The sequence below is a fragment of the Trachemys scripta genome, chromosome 18 (assembly GCF_013100865.1).
Source record: "Trachemys scripta elegans isolate TJP31775 chromosome 18, CAS_Tse_1.0, whole genome shotgun sequence".
Lineage (NCBI taxonomy): Eukaryota > Metazoa > Chordata > Testudines > Emydidae > Trachemys > Trachemys scripta.
The window spans coordinates 3,819,511-3,838,000 of record NC_048315.1 but is presented as its reverse complement, the minus strand read 5'-3'; the positions used below and the strand labels follow the sequence as shown (position 1 = coordinate 3,838,000).

At 39.4% G+C, this 18,490-nt stretch overlaps 1 protein-coding gene across 2 annotated transcripts in view; it reads right to left on the bottom strand.

The window, feature by feature from the left end:
• Window positions 1-18,490, bottom strand: part of AKAP10 (A-kinase anchoring protein 10) — a 35,347-nt gene that overhangs the window by 3,046 nt on the left and 13,811 nt on the right. For both annotated transcript variants that reach the window (XM_034752494.1, XM_034752495.1), the window contains 10 exons: window positions 16,854-17,411; window positions 13,401-13,499; window positions 12,297-12,381; window positions 11,740-11,863; window positions 10,261-10,397; window positions 8,876-9,020; window positions 7,808-7,984; window positions 4,945-5,054; window positions 2,830-2,912; window positions 2,306-2,358 (listed from right to left, as the gene is read on the bottom strand). In XM_034752494.1, the coding sequence (XP_034608385.1) occupies window positions 2,306-2,358; window positions 2,830-2,912; window positions 4,945-5,054; window positions 7,808-7,984; window positions 8,876-9,020; window positions 10,261-10,397; window positions 11,740-11,863; window positions 12,297-12,381; window positions 13,401-13,499; window positions 16,854-17,411 (1,571 nt within the window). The remainder of the gene's footprint in view (window positions 1-2,305; window positions 2,359-2,829; window positions 2,913-4,944; window positions 5,055-7,807; window positions 7,985-8,875; window positions 9,021-10,260; window positions 10,398-11,739; window positions 11,864-12,296; window positions 12,382-13,400; window positions 13,500-16,853; window positions 17,412-18,490) is intronic.

Sequence of the window (18,490 nt, the reverse complement as noted above, 5' to 3'; positions counted from 1 at the left end):
CTTTGAGATGTGTGGTTCCTCTCTGTATTCCATACCTGTGTACGCACGTGCCCCATGTGACTGAGTCTGGATTTTTTTTTTTAAAATGTGTTTTTTTGTTTTTTTACAAGCAGTGTCCATTGCCCTGCATGTGTGCCGGGCTCCTTGTGCTCTGAACCAATAGCATAAAGGGTGGTGTGGGACGGCACATCTCCAGTTCCTATTCTCACAGTCCAAACAATCGGCAACAGAGGGGATGGAAAGTGGGTAGTGGAATACAGATTGGGACCACACATCTTGAAGAACCTCCAGTTACAGGTAAGTAACCTCCATTTCCTCCTCAGGAGATGGACCCTATGCATATTCCACACATGCAAGATTAACAAGCAGTAGTCAGACAGGAGATGGGAGTGAGGACACAGTAGAGATAGCTGACTGTAATACTGCAGTCCCCACAGTTGTATCCATAGTGGAAGACTCAACCAGAGCATAATGTCTTGTGAAGGTATGCAGAGATATCCAAGTAGATGCCCTACATATCTCTATCAGGGTATATGTCTCAGAGCTGCCGCAGAGGCTGCTTGCCCTCTGGGGCAAGGAGCCCTCACCCCTTCCAGAGGGGGAATGTGAGCTAGTTGGTAAAGGGTAATACAACCAGAGATCCATTTTGAAAGTCTCTGCACCAATACAGTTTGACCCCTTGATCTCTCTGCTATGGAAACAAACAGTTAGGTCTAATGTCCATTGTTTTTTGTAGATAAAAGGCCAAACCCCCTTAGATGGCTAGAGAATGCAGCCACCTTTCTTCATCCAAGGCATGTGATTTAGGAAAAAATACTGGTAAACTGATTACCTGACTCACATGAAAATCAGAAACTACTTTAGGGATGACCCTGGGGTGGGGCTGTAACAAGACCTCTTCTTTATAAAAGGTAGCATATGGTGGGTCTTCCACGAGTGTCACCAGCTCAGAGAATCTTTTGGCTGATGTTTTAGCTGTCAGAAAGGCCACCTTCATAGGCAGATGGGCCATTGAGCATGCAGCTACAGGCTCACCGGGAGGTTTAGTGAGACGACAGAATAAACGGGAGGTTTAGTGAGATGACAGAATAAAAATTAATTAATTAATTAATAAAACCCATGTGGTGTGAGCTTCACCAGCAGTGGAAAGGATCTGAGAAGTCCCTTCAGAAATCTAGTTGTGACAAGATGAGTGAAGATTGTATGGTTATTCACCGGAAGATGGAAAGCACGGATTGCTGCTAAATGCACTCAAAGAGAACTGAGCACGAGACCAAAGACTTAAGGGTAAGCAGATATTCAAGGATAGCAGGGATCTCGGCTGATTCTGGGGACAAGTGATTTTGCTGAGCCCAAAAGGAGAAATGCTTCCATTTTGTTGAGTAATAGCTCCTTGTAGAGTCCTTTTTGCTGTAGTTAAGGATGGACCCTTTTGGAACATGAGCACTTTACTTCCAATGCCCATCCGAATACCAGGCTCTGAGTTGCAAACGCTGCACTTGGCAGAGATGTGAGCCTCACACAGGCAATAGAGAGAGCACTGATGTTCACTGCTCACAAAAAAGGAGCAAGAGCAGAACAGTTTTTGAGCACCGGGACCCTGACCATAATCCCAGATTTCCTGAGGGGAAATTTTCCCACGGTGGGAGGCAGGGGAAAAACATTATATAACTGTACTATGCTAGACTACACTATAAATATTAAACACTGCTAAAAACTAACAACATGCAATATATTTACAGCAATGACATAGCAGAAAGGAGCTGAGGCCACTGAAGATTCTGACTCAGACCACATAGCAGTCAGAAAGAACTGGAGAGGCACTGGCCTGCACCACCCTTTATGCGGAACATGAAAAGGGCTACGGCTTATGTTCAGGCCAACAGAAACCGCTTGTAAAAAAAAAAATTCCAGACTCAGGTGGGTGGTGCGCACAAAATATACCTGGGGACCATCACTTGAAAAATGAATGAATGCTGCTTGGTTAACTGGAAATCCCAACCCCTTTCTTTTGCAGTTTGTTTCCCTCAGAGACCATAGAAAATCCCTGACCACAAACCTGTAGTTACCAATTACATTAGTAAGCCAACCAGCTGGCAATGCCAAAAATCCAACTGTTCTCTCAACTGCATGGAGGTCATTTATGTTTTCTGAACATTTTGGCACAGGACAGTTAATGAGCTAGACTGCTGGAGGAATGTCAGACAAAGAAAGTGGTCAGGACTGAGAATATTCTTCATCTGTAATTGGAATGGTAAATCCAGATTTTTACACTCCAAAAATGTTGCTTGAAAAGAGGGCATACCTCGTCTGTGTTTCCTTGCACCCATTTCTTCATAGCTTGTGAAAACATGGACCCTTATTGTTGAGGAAAAAAAGGAAAAAGCATTCAAGGCAAATATTAGTAAACTCAGCCAAATAGTCTCATCGGCCTATCCAGGCCAGGGACTAGGAGACTCTGCTGCTAATGCTGGGGAGAGCTGAGCCAGTGAAGCCCTTTTAAGTTCAAATGCATAGGAGGTTTTATCAGCTCAGCTCTTAGCCGCTTCCCACTCTCTGCCATGCTCTGCCAACAGTTCAAATCCCAGAAATTGCCCACAACACTCCTCCTGCTGCTGAGTCCCACTGGAGCAGAAAAGCAGGGCCTGGCTGGGGAACGAGCATGGGCTGAATGTGCACGGTCCCTCAAGCACCTCCCTCTGCTTGACAAAAATATATGGAATGGCTCTGGAGACAGCAGAATCCTGCTCATGTTGGCTGTTGCAGGCAAGGAAGAGGGCAGCTGCTACTAAACATTTACAGACGCAAAGAAGGAAGGAGAAAGCAAACCTTTTGATTTCTTTACATCAGGTTCTGGTTCAGATTCTCTGATAAACTGTCCCAGGTCACTGACTCTTCCAAATGTCATCTTCCTGCAGCAAGAGGCAGTAGACAAAGCTATGCAGGTTAACTGAGGTGCAATGTGAAAAACTGTCCAGTAGAAACAGAGCAAAGGCTCTCTACAATGGCTGAGAAGTGCTTGGGCCCAAAAGTCAGGGCTAGCATTTTACCATCCTGATATTTTCCCCTCTTTCATCTAAATCCCAAGTTTATTTTACGGAATGCATTTCTAAAAACTCAATAGAGGTACAAACCTCAAAATGATTAGATTGTACCACATTAAAGTCTGTGTCAGTAAGTGCCCCAATCGCTGCCATCAAAATGAATTATTAGGGAACAACTGATTTAAGTTAAAGGTGACCTGAAAATGAAAGAAAGGGGGCTTGTGCTTTTTATGATTAAGTTGTCCCATGCCCCAAAAGTATTTACTTCTTTACATTAGAAATTTAGATCCTGTCTAGCCTGTAAGACACTGACAACACAAAAAGGAACCAGGACAGTGAAAGTTAAGCAGTTGAGACTGGAAGGGATTTTTAGTCAGATGTTTTAAACTTTCTCCTGACACCTACATAATTTCCATGGCCAGTTAACATTTTGGAAAAAAGAAACCTTCGTAAAATATTTGACATTTCTGTCCCTTCAGTTAACACAAGATCTAATGACATGAATTCCCTGAGATCACCTACAACCAGATAGTTCTCAGGCAACACCAGGGAATACCAGAGTTGACATTCCTGATATTTCTAAAGGGGAAGGGGAGAAAGAGAGAGAGAGAGAGAGACATGGAAGGAGCAGAAAAAAACTAAGGTTCCAGGACACCTTCTTTCATGACCTCCTTATACATCATAAAGTAGCAAAAAAGGGGCAAGTCCAATTTAAAAAGTGCTATCATTTTTTGTTATATCTGCAAAGAACAACTTCCTTACACTTGACCCCTTATTTTAAGGAATCCACATGTTCTTATTATATAAGCCATGGAAAAAGCATCTCTGTTTGAGAGATATGGAAAAAAAAAGGCAGAAAAACAAAAGCTTCCAGGACTCTGATGACTATCACAATAGGAAATTACTTAAGAGGCAGAAGAAAAGCACAATCCATTGGGTTTATGGACAGCAACAGTTTCTTCTCTATTTGGTGAGAGGGAGGAAGACAATCAAGGGTACACACTGGGCTATTGAGATTTTCTGGGCTTGCTTCCTTCTAATCCAACACCTGTCAGTGAGAGATCAGGAAATACTAAATTTATTTCTGGAAATGGACCAGGGGAAACATCTTGGAACCAACACAGAGCAGTTTAAAATAATTTTTAAAGTAAGGGCTTTTATTATTAGTGTTCAAACTATCAACTGGTGATTTTTTTTGGTCAGAGAGGCACAAACATGAAGACATGTCTATGTGCATCATACTATTTAAATAACCATTACTTTCAAGTAATAAAATAGAAAAAACTCACAGAGTGAAACTATCCTGTAAGATATCAAGACTGAACCTGCCCTTGGGGAGAGGCAGGGGAAGGTGGAATGATTTCTTCAGCTTTGCAAGCTGGAGAGATTCAATATTCTAACCTGCTGAAGGTGTTGAGAGGCTCCTCACAGAATTACTGTTTGATGAGATTTACTTGAAAGGAAAAACTCAGGGCCTCTAATTCAGGAGTCTCAAGCCCAGCGTCTATGCCAGTACTGGCATTTCAGGCCTTGGGACTGACACTCATATATTCCCCTCCCCCTGAACTGGGTCATGGTTGACCACTATTGTTCCAACTCCCAATTCAGTAGCGCTCCCATGGCTGAGAGACTAGGAGTCTGAAGCAGACCGAATTCCACTGTGAATTACAGCTTGCTTAATTCAAAAGGGAGGCAGGCAGACACTGGCTGATAGAGTTAACTGAAGAGGTAGAATACTTTTCAGCTAACTAATGCACTACAACTATAATCATCTACTGGAACGAAACAAGAGTGCTACAGCTTGCAACTATCTGCACTGTTAATACAAAGAGACACAACAAGAATGAAACAAAGGTGAAGCACAGACATGAAAGAATGATAGACACTGAATAAACCTTACCCTGCATAAGTTCGTTGATATAGAGATTCTGGATCCAGACTTGCAGCATCTACAATTATTGCTTCATCAAAATTTTTCAGGATTTTAACATTAGCCTTTTTGACACTGGACTACAACAGAAATTCTAAATATTAGTGCCAAATGCAGAGAACTAATAGTCACTTAGCACACCAGGGCAAATGATATTTTAGCTTTCTTGCACACTATAAAATAGCTCAAAGTTTCTAAGTAGGCCCAAAAATATTCTACAGCCTCCACCCCACAAAATATGAATTTCAGAATAAGTGACATTGTTTTTAGACAGTGATAAAGTACAGTTACATGAACAGAGCATAAAAAAAGCAAACATATAATACACAAGTCAGAATATGTCTATTTAAAGAGTGGTGACTGAGTGGATTTGTGTGGACATGCATATATTCGTTTCTGAATTTAAAATGGAGCTCTCTCAAAAGCTGCAGCTATTAAAAAATCCCCCTAATTCCAGCCATCTACTTGGTACATGTGTGGTTAATCCTCAATGGAAATATATGGTTCCTATGAAATGTAGTATGTTTTCCCATACACAGAACAAATCATGCATTTCCTAGGCTAGTTGCTTATTTCATCTTAAGGAAAACAAAGAAACATGTGAGTGAGAGTGAGTGAACATATAAAATAACTCACTAACATGCTGTATTTAAATGGAAACATTAATGGCAGCTGCCTCATAGCAGGCTAATGAGGCATGTAGGGAGACCCTGTTATATTTAAAGTGGAAGCACACAAAAAAGAATACTCTCTCCTTTCAGTTGCATAACTAGAGGCACCATTAAACGCAGTGTTCTATTTTTTAACATATTCTGCCATTTATATTGCAAAATTCCTAGCAGTTTGTTCTACTTAGTCCATTCAGCGGCACAGCTTTTCCAGACCTGGCAGGTTATGCTGGTGACTTAATGCCCCAACCCCCTTATTTATCAGACAGGGTGTTGAAACCATGTCAGTATCTGCTTGCAGTTGATGTCATTGCTATTACTTTCGTTAGGCTGATAGGAAATGTGCTGTTGCAGGATTTCTGGAACTGTTCCACCCTAATGCCAAGCTCAATATCTGAAGAGAATTAAGTCTCTGGTAACTTGGAGCCCACTGCTATATGCTGCCCCTGTTCCATATCTGAATGTAATGTGAACAAAACTAAAATTTAATTTTCACTTGTGATAGACAATTCCAGGTTAAAAATGTGTTTGCCATTAGCCAAGAGAAAAGTTCCCAGATGTGCTTTGCTCTGTTGGCCACTTCTCAGGCTGGACCCACTTATAAATGCAACACACAGGGCACAATCTTGAGAAAGCTGCATTCTAAGAGGGGAGAAATGGGTGAGGAACCAGAGAAGCCATTAATGAAGCACAGAAAAACCTGGAGTTGAGATAAAACAAGACTGTACTTTCACCGTCACTGAACAAAAGTAAATGTAATCTAATCTCTCATTTTTCAATGAAGTTAGAAAGCAATTGAGCATCAAAGGAAGCCAGTTGCAGTCTCACTTCCATATAGTTTACAGAAGAAGAGTCAAACTAGTTTTATTTAGTGTTTCATTAAAAAGCTCTCTGCCTGACTCAGCAACAGATCTTTTAAGTCTTTATTCACAATGTAGTCATCTTCAGCTGCACCATATACAAACAGGAGCACAAACTCAGATACCACCACCATGTAGCTCAGCTAATTACAAGAGAGTTAGGCACAAGAGTTCTTTTCTAGGAGTCAAGAGAGACTCTCAATTTCTAACCAGTTAAACTGACTGGACATCTGGCTAGCTTGATGAATAAAGCACAACAGAATCTGCTGGATCTGTTCTGCTTTCATAGAAACCTAAATGCTAGATATTAACTGCTATTTCTCTCTACACCAATAGCTATCTCTATTTTATCCTGAAAAAGAAATGTTCTGCTTCTAGGTTAAATGTCTGACTGTCATTTACAAGAACAAAATTGTTGTAAAGTACCATTGTACTATTGTACATAAAACTATTGTAAATAAAACCTAAGATCCATAACTTGCATTGGTTTATACTTTAACCATACAGCAATTTATTCACAGTTGTCAACACTAAAAAAAAAAAAAAACAAAACAAAACAAAAAAATCAGCATTTTCCTGCAGATAAAACATAATATCATAGATACTGTTTGTTTGTTTTTTAAAGGTAAGACCTACAGTATTTCAGATTCCACTGTGTAGTACTGCAGTCACTTCTAATGACAACCATTGTCTAATCATGCAAATTGTAATAGGAAGTCTTCATTGCACATTAATAGTTTAATTTCTTCAATACTTATTTTTAAACAAACCAAAGATGATGTACACCTCTACCCAGATAGAACGCTGTCCTCGGGAGCCAAAAAATCTTACCGCGTTATAGGTGAAATTGAGTTATATCGAACTTGCTTTGATCCGCCGGAGTGCGCAGCAGCCGGCCCCGCCCCCGGAGCACTGCTTGACCGCGTTATATCCAATTTCGTGTTATATCGGGTCGCGTTATATCGGGGTCGAGGTGTACTTTCTGTATGTCTCACAGCAGTATTTGAATAGTATTATAGTAAGAGGTGCAACTTTGGTTAGGAATAGGAGCTATATTAAATATTGTGTTGTATTTTTCTATATCAATTACTTTTGATTGATTTAAGACAGACAATAAGGTGGAATAAAGATTTCCTACTATAATACAGAATTTAAAAGGAAAGCTAAATGTGAGACTTAAATTACGTGAAAATGTACCCTTAACCAAAGCTTCTTTACATGTCATTCTTCACATGTTTGGTGATGTCACTGTGGAATGACCACAGCTGCTATTAGGATGGAAGTAAAACAGATTTTTTTTTTTACCTGGGAGGCAGAGCCATCAGAACCAGTTGTTTGAGGCTCATTGTCAGGAGAGCTACTGGGTCCTTGAACAGTCAGTGCAATATTCCCCCCTGCAAATTCATCTCCTCGTACTGAATGGATGAGATCATTCAAGTATTTGTAATAAAGGTTGCTGGACAAAAAGCCAGGTAAAAAAACCTAGGAAACAGAGGAATTGGTTTCGTTGATAAAAAGGCAGAGGATACAATCAGAATGAATGACTATTACAGTGGCACACACAGGACAGGAGAAGGGGTATCTGACCATACGTGGGAGCTAAGGGCTCATCTACCCTTGGAGCTATTCCTGAACAAGAATGTCCATACATGGAGTTATTCAGGAACAGGTATTGTGCTTTAAATTCACACCCTACCTTAATCAAAATTAATTTTCTAGTGTAGACATGGCCTATGTGTTAATATTTAAACTCTCATTTCAGTTTCTGAAGGGTTTAAGCATTTGCCTTGTGCTTTTTGCTGCTAATCTGTCTCTCCCTATCCTTGTAGTCTGAAAATGTCCACTACATTGTTCAAGAGTTTTTACCAGTTACAGTTTTTACCAACCACTATCTTCTTGACTCAGATACTTCAGTTAGTGGCATATTGTTATATGGCAGTTACAGAACCCTCAAGAGAATTGCAAAGCAAGTCCTAATGATCAGCTATCAGTATTTTTAACAAGTCTTTTTCTGCAAGGATGTGGGCTGAACAGAGACGTAATGAGGGAGGAAGTGTGTTTCAGAAGGAAACAAAAAATCAGCTGAGGTTAGCAGATGACCTCAGAAGAAAGTTTGAGCGATATTAGACTGCGCAATAGCCTCCACTTCACAAGAAAATTAACAGAAATGTCTTTGCTTGGAAGATTTAAAAACAGACTGGACAAAGAACACTGGAAAATATATCAGAGAGAACAATTCTACATTACCTAGGCAGCAAGAGGGTGAACGACTAAGAACTGATAAAATTAGAGATGGGGGGGGGGGAATTCTATTATTGATCATCTTTTCTCTCTACTAGTTTCCAAGAATGTTTTCAAAAAGCTCTCTCTCACCTTCTCCATGGTGGTCCAGGCCTGCCGTAATGGAGTAGTAAAACAGTTAGGGAGTGGACCTCCTTCCCTGCAGATATTGGATTCAATTTCTAATCGCACAAAGTCATCAAACCCAAGAGGATGTGTGGCTTGAAGGGAGAAGTACCTGCAGCACAGGGCAGTGGAAGAAAACTATATATAAGACAAGTTTCAAAATGTTCACAGGTGGGCAAAATAACTTTATCACTAGGTGGCCACTAGCCTCAAAATGAATGTACAACTTATATCTAAAGGTTAGGAAAAAATCCCTGAACTGAGGAAATAAACATTTTTTATAAATATCTCCTCAAATGAGGGAAGAGTAAATGGAATAAAGTACATTACGTGATTGCTTACGGGCAGTGTTGCACACACAATACTATGTTGTAAAGCAAGGAGGCGGCAAGCACTAAGAACCTAAAGCAGGTTCTGCACTATTAAACAACTGATTTTAGGGAATTGTGGTGAGCTGGTTAGTTTGAAATAGGTCAGGGACTGTTCCCAGCTCCTAACAGCAATAAATGAATTCAACACAGCTTGTGGCCCTGGGTACTCAAACTTCAGCTTTAGAACAAGCTTTCTGAGAAGCAGTTTAGGAAATCATTATTGTTTTAACATGATTAAAGTCCTCCTGCAAGGGTTGGGGTGGCAGTTACATTACTGGTGCCCTTTCTTGTTTTTTTATGAGAGCTAAAGGGAAGTCAAAGGTTGTTCCCTCCCCCCCCTCAAAAAAAGTGGTAATTAAAAAAAAAAAAAGAGTAACTTCTACATACCAAAAATATCAAGTGTTTTCTTACCTGTTTTTCCTGGAGGACTCCTAGGAGGACTAGAGAACTAAAGTGGGAAGCTCTCTCAGCCTTCTGTTGAAGGCATAAGGGTGTCTGAATATTGAAGAGTGAGCTTCGCTCTCAATTGTACATCTGACGTTTGAATTAAAACCTATTTAACTCAAAATCCAGAGTTGTACACAGTGACAAACAAATCCTTCCCCTCCCAATTGCCCAGGTCTTGTGATGACATAAGGCCATTAGTTCTCCAGCCACCCATAGAGTCCTCTAGCATAAATAGGCTAGACAAGATTCAATATTTCTCATGTAAGAGCATGCAAGATGACTTTCAAAGCTTTTAGACTTCTTTGTACACAAGGAATTTTAAAAAGTCAATTTTCCACACATTTACATTGGAGGTCACCTTTAATAAACACACTCTTCAGCATGTGCCCCTCGGTCCCATACACCAAGCACACAGAAAGCCAAGAATGAAAGATGTTTACTGAACAAGAGAATATCCCTGTGTGCAATGCCACATATGCAAGTACTAGATTTTTCAAACTGGAGCTGTGAAGGCAAATTGTTAGAACAACTCACCTATCATATAAAATCATGGCATCATTCTGTGCCTCCTGCCCATCATACTGGCCCTTTTTGGCAGCAAGCTGAGACTGGAAGTTATCTGCTGCCAACCAGAACTGTAATATATTAACTGCATCTTCCTTTTCCATGTACTGTGAGAGAAATTAAGAAATATGAAATATATTCTTTAAAAGAAGAGAAAACAGCTTTTAGCTAAGAAGTGGAAGGCGAACATAGGCAGACCTGGTCCCTTTTCAGATACCACTTTTTTTTTTCCTCTCCAAAAAACCTGAATCACATATTGATACACAAGAATTATCTGGGCAGATACCATATAGGACTTCTGGATGCTCAGATGTATTGTTACACAAAGCAGGGATTAACAGTCTATCTTCACTCACAAATACAATAAAAAAATCACTAACAATAAAGGCCAATATTTCAGTCTCAGATGATGCTTGGGTAATTACACGTACCTGTACTGTATGAAAACACACAGGAACACAGAAAAATCATTTTCACATTGTGTGGACTTTATTTTAATGCAATACTATACATGGTGTGGGTGTTTGAGCTTCTTAATCTGTTTCAAGACATATGGGCCAGTGTAGTTTGCAACACTGCTAAGCCATTAAAACAGTTTTGCCCTGCTGACAAGCCCATTTCCCCAAACCTAGAGAGCACTGCTACTGTGAAGATGTTTCAGATTCAAAACATTCACCATGTTCTGGTCTGAAGTCATGATGGTGAAGCCAACGGAGTTACTCTGGATTTATACCAGCATGACCCAAGTCAGAATCTTGCCCAGTACTTCTTGTCAATGCTTCTTTTGGCAAGATTATAAAATAGCTAAAAGCTAAGGCAAGATTAAACAAGTCTACCTGCTAGCAGTTTATTCTGCAAGAGATTAAGTTGTTGTGCCCATCACTTTGCTACAAAAATTTCTGGTACTTCAGTAGGGCTTTTCAAGATTCTCAAAAAGCTTTACAGATATTAAACCTCCTAGCAGCCCTGTAGGGGTAGGTAAATGAACTCTTACAATCACAGAATCATAGGACTGGAAGGAACCTCGAGAGGTCATCTAGCCCAATCCCATGCACTCATGGCAGGACTGAGTATTATCTAGACCATTCCTGACAGGTGTTTGTCTAACATGCTCTTAAAAATCTCCAATGATGGAGATTCCACAACCTCCCTAGGCAATTTATTCCAGTGCTTAACAATATCTTGCTACAGAGCAAAAAGAGTGCTATTAAGAAACAGGAAACAGGAGAAGAGATGTGTGAAAGCTCAGCCTAAAATACAACACAGAAATTAGAACGTTTGCCGTGATTCTACGCAGAGACAGGAAAAAATAGTTTAATGCATTTTTCCCTAGCACTACATAGATCTGATATTTTCAAGTTATATAAAGGGCTCCTAAAATAAAGCTTTTATGGTATACATGGTTTTATTACACTACACTGAGGGGGTGCAGTGGGGGGATAAACTTACTTCAGAAAAATAGAACAGTGCTGATTCACAGAAGAGTATATCAGCCAGGTAAACAGTCCCACTGGTCAGCACCTCAATCTGGTATTTACAGAAATGGTGACTTCTCAAAAATTCACTAAAGTGCCTGCACATGGACAAAACAATATTAAATATTATTAGCTATCAAGTGCCAACAGCAAAAATGGCATTTTACAAATAAAACCTAGTCCCTACCCCAAGATTCTTAATAATCTAGTCAAATAAAGGCAAAATAGATAAGAAACAATAGTGTGTGGTATGTTCATATGAACTGGAAGTGTTGTAATTATCTAGCAGTAGCATTTATAAATGACTTCAGGGAAGCAATCATGATCACAGATTTGGAGTAGAAGGGGTTTGGAGCATGAAGACAGATGGTTCCAAGTATAATGGGTGGCACAGAGTGCTTAGCACAGTTACTATTCACTTATCAACTGTATGAATATGTTTATTCTTAGATCTATGAAACTGTTTTTGAAAAAGAGCGCAAGAGAAAAGAACACACAACATGATAAAGCCAAACCATGGAATCAACTTACTCTTGTTCCATTGCATTAAACACTATTGACTGTGCAGTAACGAAACAGTTAGGATCCACCTGTCCATCCTCCCCACAAATCTTTGCTGTAAAAGAGACCAGACCAACTTTAATGGGGAGTTGGGTTTATTTAGCTAAAAGAAATCACTGGTGATAAGTCTAATGAAAAAAATCAACAGTTCAAGACAACTGGGAACAGTTCTGACTGTTCAAAGAACTTCTTTAAAAGTTTGTTACTTCAAATGTCTATAAAATTAGAAGAATATTCTCATGGTTACGATACTGAACTGGGACTCAGGAGACCTGGGTTCTATTCCTGACTCTCCCAAACATTCCTGTATTAACTTAAGTAAGGTCATTTCTCCTCTATGCTTCAGTTTCCCATCTGCATAATGTGGATTATAAAACTTCCATACTAGAGAGGAGTTTTGAGAAGGTAAATCCCTTAATGCAGTGGCTCTCAACCTTTCCACACTACTATTCCCTTTTCAGGAATCTGATTCATCTTGCGTACCCCCAAGTTTCACCTCACTTATAAACTGCTTGTTTACAAAATCAGTGCCACAGCACACAATACAAAAATACGAAAGTGTCACAGCACACTATTACTGAAAAATTGCTTACTCTCTTATTTTTACCATATATTATAAAATAAATCAATTGGAATATAAATATTGTACTTACATTTCTGTGTATAGTCTATAGAGCAGTATAAACAAGTCATTGTCTGTATGAAATTTTAGTTTTTACTGACTTTGCTAGGCTTTTTATGTAGCCTGTTGTAAAACTAGGCAAATATCTAGATGAGTTGATGTACCCCCGGGAAGACATCTGCATACCCCCCAAGGGTACACATACCCCTGGTTGAGAACCACTGCCTTAACATATGTGAGGTGCTCAAATGCTACAGAAATAAGCACCATAGAAAAATCTAATAAATAATTGGAGATTTCTGAAATAATTAGGTGTATATTTTACAATCTATTTACTGCTGATGTTATAAACTCATAAAAAGTGAACACACAATTCTGTTGCATACCAATGCTATTGCTTTTGGGAGATGCAATGGGTCTAGTCAATTGTATCAAATACAGCATGTTCTTACCCACTATGTCATTCCTCATTGCCTCTGTAATAGGTATTGGTTTAGCAGCATCTGGAGAAATATATTTGGTAAAAGTATTAACTGCATCCCGTTCTATACCTAAAAGAAGAAAACACATGTTGAACTTTAGATCCATTGATGTATAGCTATAAAATGAGTAAATGATGTGCATTTTCACCTAGGAACAGGAAGCATCTACTCAAATGGCTCTTCTTTCCTCCAACCTTTTAACTTCCTATTCTACTCTCCGGACAGCAATTCCTATCATGACAGCCTTGTCTCTAGGCACACTCCAGGCTACTGAAAGACCACCATGCACCAGCCAATAGGACTGAATAAGAGGGTTGCAGCTCTCCAATCCCTCACGTCCACCATATGGGCTGAATACATTATCTCCCAAGCCCCCCCAAACCTCAGTAAAGCAAGAATCCTAAGAAAGCTCCCAAACTCTGGCCCTCTTTATAGTTGTGCAGAAAGCTGCCACCTTACAGTGGAATTCTGGTATTTTTAAACTGAGGTATCGGAAGTACTACAAGGTCCCATGCACCTATTTTCTGTCATTCATCCATGTTGTTGTCCTAACGCCTACTGACAGACACCATCCTTAAATACAGAAAATATGTTATAAGTACAACCCCCTGAAAGAATTAGTCAATGAAAAAATAAGTTGCACTACCAGGCTGTGCAACATCAGACACCTATCTTTAGCTTGGCATTACTAATACACAAACTGCATTTGCTTTTAGCCTCAAACACAAAACTTGCTTAAAGGGTTGTTTCTCTTACCTCCGCTTTCAAGTAATCAAGTCCATAAATGTAATAGATGGAAACCAGAAACTATTTGAATAACACACAATCTAAATGTCACTTCTTAGTATAAAATTCCATTTAATTATATTATATTTCATTAAGACACACTGTTGGAAAACTAATTTGTTTATGACAAACCCTTAATGGGTAATACACTTTCACTTTACTTCTGGAAATTCAGTTGTAAGTTCAGTTTCTTCAGATCAAATGAGTTTGGTAAACATACAAAACTTAATTTATGCTCTTTTGACAAGCTTGTCTTTGGTAACTGGAAATTGTTAATACAGATGAATAGGGAAAGAAAGATCATTTTATGATTACTATTCTGAGTCAGATACTATGCAGAGGGCTTACATTACAACTAGAAACGGTTCCTCTCCTCTTATACACAAGAACATCCAATCAGCAACAACAGAATTAAACATCTTTTTGTTCCAATTTAAATAAAAATAAAAATTGCCACTAGCTAATTTTAATTTCCATTTAGCAAAAATGTCAAGAACCCCCCAAAATTTGAATGAACTCTGCAGCAAACTCAGTGACAATGTCTAGTATTTCAGACATCTATGCCCCAAATTCTTTAGATTCCTTTAAAAAAAAAAAAGAAAAGAATCTCAGTTCCTGCAAACACCCCCCACCTTTTTTTTTAAATCGTAATAGCAACTAGAGGCCCCAAATAGAACTGGAGTTTCATTGTGCTAGATGCTGTACGAGAGAAATGGTCACAGTCCTAAAGAGCTTACAATCTAAACACACACGATAGACAAAGGTCAGAGGAAAGGGATGCAACACTCAAGCAGACAATGTGTTGTGAAAGGGATGTTTTTGTTTAGACAGACACACATAACTGGGCAGGTGCAGGGTGCAGAGAAACGCAGAAGAGGATTACAGGCATGCCACTTACTAACCTACTACCATAAATGATCAAATTACTTTCTGTGCTCCTGCTCACGGTAATAAGTACTACTCCCAGCAGTAAGTGTGTGAAGGATTGAGCCCCAAATTAGAACAAATCAATTATGAGAAGCTTGATCAAATAAATCCAAGACAAAAACATTTTCCGTACACATTCTTGAGAGGATTTGTAATTAGCTATGTTATTTTACAAGATACCATCTATACAGCTTCCAGACCGAGGCAACTATCACCCCCACTTCCCTGTTGTCATTCAAGTTTTGCTACAATTTTTTTAAATAGAAAAGCCATTACAGAGATTGCCTTGATTTCACAAGATTACTCATGTAGGTACAGTTACAATGCCAGAGTATGTAATGGTTTTGAAATCTGTTTGACAGCATAATATTTAACACAAATCTTTCAAAAGAGCCTTATTCCAATGATACAAAGGGGTTCAGCCTAAACATTGGCCTACACAGTATCTTGACAGTTCCTGCTTTCAGAATTCAATTCTTCCTTTTTTTAAACCCATGCTGCTACTGGGAATTTTTTTTATATTATTATATATAGGGGGGGAGGAGGGCATCATTCTCAGCAGCAGTATGAGTCTGATTTTTATTTATCTTAAAGAAAGTTACATGGGATAAATCTAAGGTTAGAGCTCCATCATGACTCTGTGGTCTAAGCAGGTCTGTTTGTTAGGGTATCAATGCTGAGAGTTCCTTTAGTGACTCAGTTAATAGAACACAATGTGGTTTCAAAGTGATCATTTAGCTTCATCCCCCAACCCCTGCCCATCCACCTTTCCAACCCACAAACATTTTCTTTTCTCAGTGAAGCAGAATATCTGTTCTGTTACACCCGTCTAATCTCATTGACTTCAGTGGTCTGATGGAAGTACACGGTATACATCCCTGAATGTTCAGCAGAGGTAGTTTCCAAAGTAACCCATCTACCTTAGTTCACAAATATTTTATGCTGCTGCAAATGCCATTATTTTCTGTGGTACAGATACAATATTATTAAAAAAAGAGAAAGCATGCACCACTGCTAGTTCTCTGATAGGACAAAATGTTTCAGAGCAATTGCCCTTTTTACCCAGGCCCAGGAATGATTTTGCCCATAACCTTTTAGGGGTTCCACTTCACAGTGTCCACTGGTATTAATGTGACCAGAATTAACACATTAAACCTATCCCAATTGTAACAAGCCCACATCTTTTGTTTCTCTTTAGGGGAGTGTGTCCATTAAATAGTTAGCACGTAGTCTTTAAAATGGAAATTGATAAGATCTAGAGCAACTGCAGATTCGTAAGAGTTTTCCTAGGATTTCAGGATAAGGGAAGCTGCTTGAGGTAGCTATTGTCAGAATCAGACATGAATCTAGCCCAATTAGTCCTCTTAACATGATGATTCTTCATCTCTCCATTTATGCCTTCCCTTGGGAATAGGATTGCTTCTGCAAGAAAATCCACCTACATTGTAAAAAATCTGATTTAACGGGTCTACTTTGAGAATCCTAAAATTTGATTAAGGATTATGTAGCACCATTACGCTGAGCTATTACACTAGCAATAAATTAGCCATTTTCTTTGAAAAAAAGTGTTACATATGTCAGTCAGGTGCACCCATACATTAGGAGTAAAATGTATTTTTAAAAAGGTTTTTATTTACTCTCCCACACTCCTCCACTTGCAGACAAGAGGCAGAGGAACTGGCCATGTAAGAGAGCCGCTGATGCACTTACTTTTCATTAGTTTTCCTGACAAGTCCTTTAGTGCAGAAGAGGGGCTGTTTCGGTTTGATACTGTAAGCTTGGAAGAGTCTTGCTGTTCAGCTGGAACAGAATGGGTTCCTGCCTCAGACGTCCCAAGACGAAGTACCCTGGCATTATTGCTATCGTGGTTTGACAGCAAGTGGTTCTGAATGTTGCTAATTCTATCATTCAGGTTTGTTGGTACTGTCTTGGTCATGAGCAGATGGACTGTGCTGGAATCCTCCAACCTCTCATCAAGCAATCCAGTTGGAGAAGATACTGTGGTTTCACGCTGTTTTACTGAGGGAGACACTGGCTCTGCCAATGAGCTCTGTTTGACTGTGTTCAGGCTGTGTGCTCTTATGCGGGACCATGTTGTGGAGTGAAAGCTTTCAGCCTCTAACCAGAATTTAACCAAATGTTCCATTCTACGCAGTGCCATAAACTGGATAAAATAAGGTAGGGCAACACTGTCCTGCAGGACTTGTTCAAGGGTCTTTGAAAGGCTTGATTTGGTCTCTTGAGCCTGATAATTCAGACACGATCGGCCTAAAGAAAAAGCATCAGAGAGTTTACACAATATTCTACATTTTGGCATCTGATAAACAATTACCAAAATGCAACTGGTAGAGAGAAAGAGAGGATTCTGAAGTATCCATACAAGTTTAGTGTAAAATGCATTTCCTACCCAACAAGTATTTGGAAAGTGGAAATGCCTACCATTTAAATATATATATATTATTTATATTTGATCAGTCCAGTAAAGTTCTCATCCTATTGTCAAAAAGACAGAAAAATTTGATTATTCAACCAATGTATCAAATATCTAGGCACAAAGAAGCCTTAAGCGACTAATCCTTACAGCCATTTGCTAATGCATGCCTAGATCACGTGAGGTGGGAGTGCGTGAAGACCAACCTACTCACACAGACTTTGCTTATTCCACTTTCTGCTACCTATGCTCTATACTTTCACATACTAAATCCATGACATTATAACTGCTACCTTAACTTTCCTCAAACTCTGAATGCATTTTAAAAAACTCTGACGATAAGCCATAAGAATGCACTGATAACACTTTAGCAACATTGAACGCTCAAGCCTTCCTCTGCTCACAAGCTGCACCATCATCCATGAGTGAAATCAATCTGTGACAGTCAGTGGATGGTACAGTGAGCAGTGCCAAAAGGGCTTTTGAACAGCATGTTTGTTGAGCATTCCGACGTACAATGCGGAAGTTAAATATAAAAAACGTGTTTTCAGTAGTGGTTACTGTTTCAAAAGTGTCTAGCCTACAAAATATTGGTAAATAGTCTATTGATTTGTTGGGTCAATCTAAATGGCATTTTGCCTGCTCTGTATAAACAGCTTGTGTGGTTCAGAGAAATCAACTATAAGAACTCTGCAAGATTTACATTATTTTAATCTAAACAAGCCCAAGCTAAGTAAACAAAACAGACTTTATAATGGATGCCTTCTACCCTTTAGCAAACCTGGTTGTCCTTTCTGACCCAGAGGATGAGGCAGGTGGAATGCACAAGGCACACACCTTTCCTTCTGCACTCTCTGGCAGGGATACAGAGTAGGAGGAACACAGCCTTGGTCTCCTGTTCGGACTTCTCTCTACC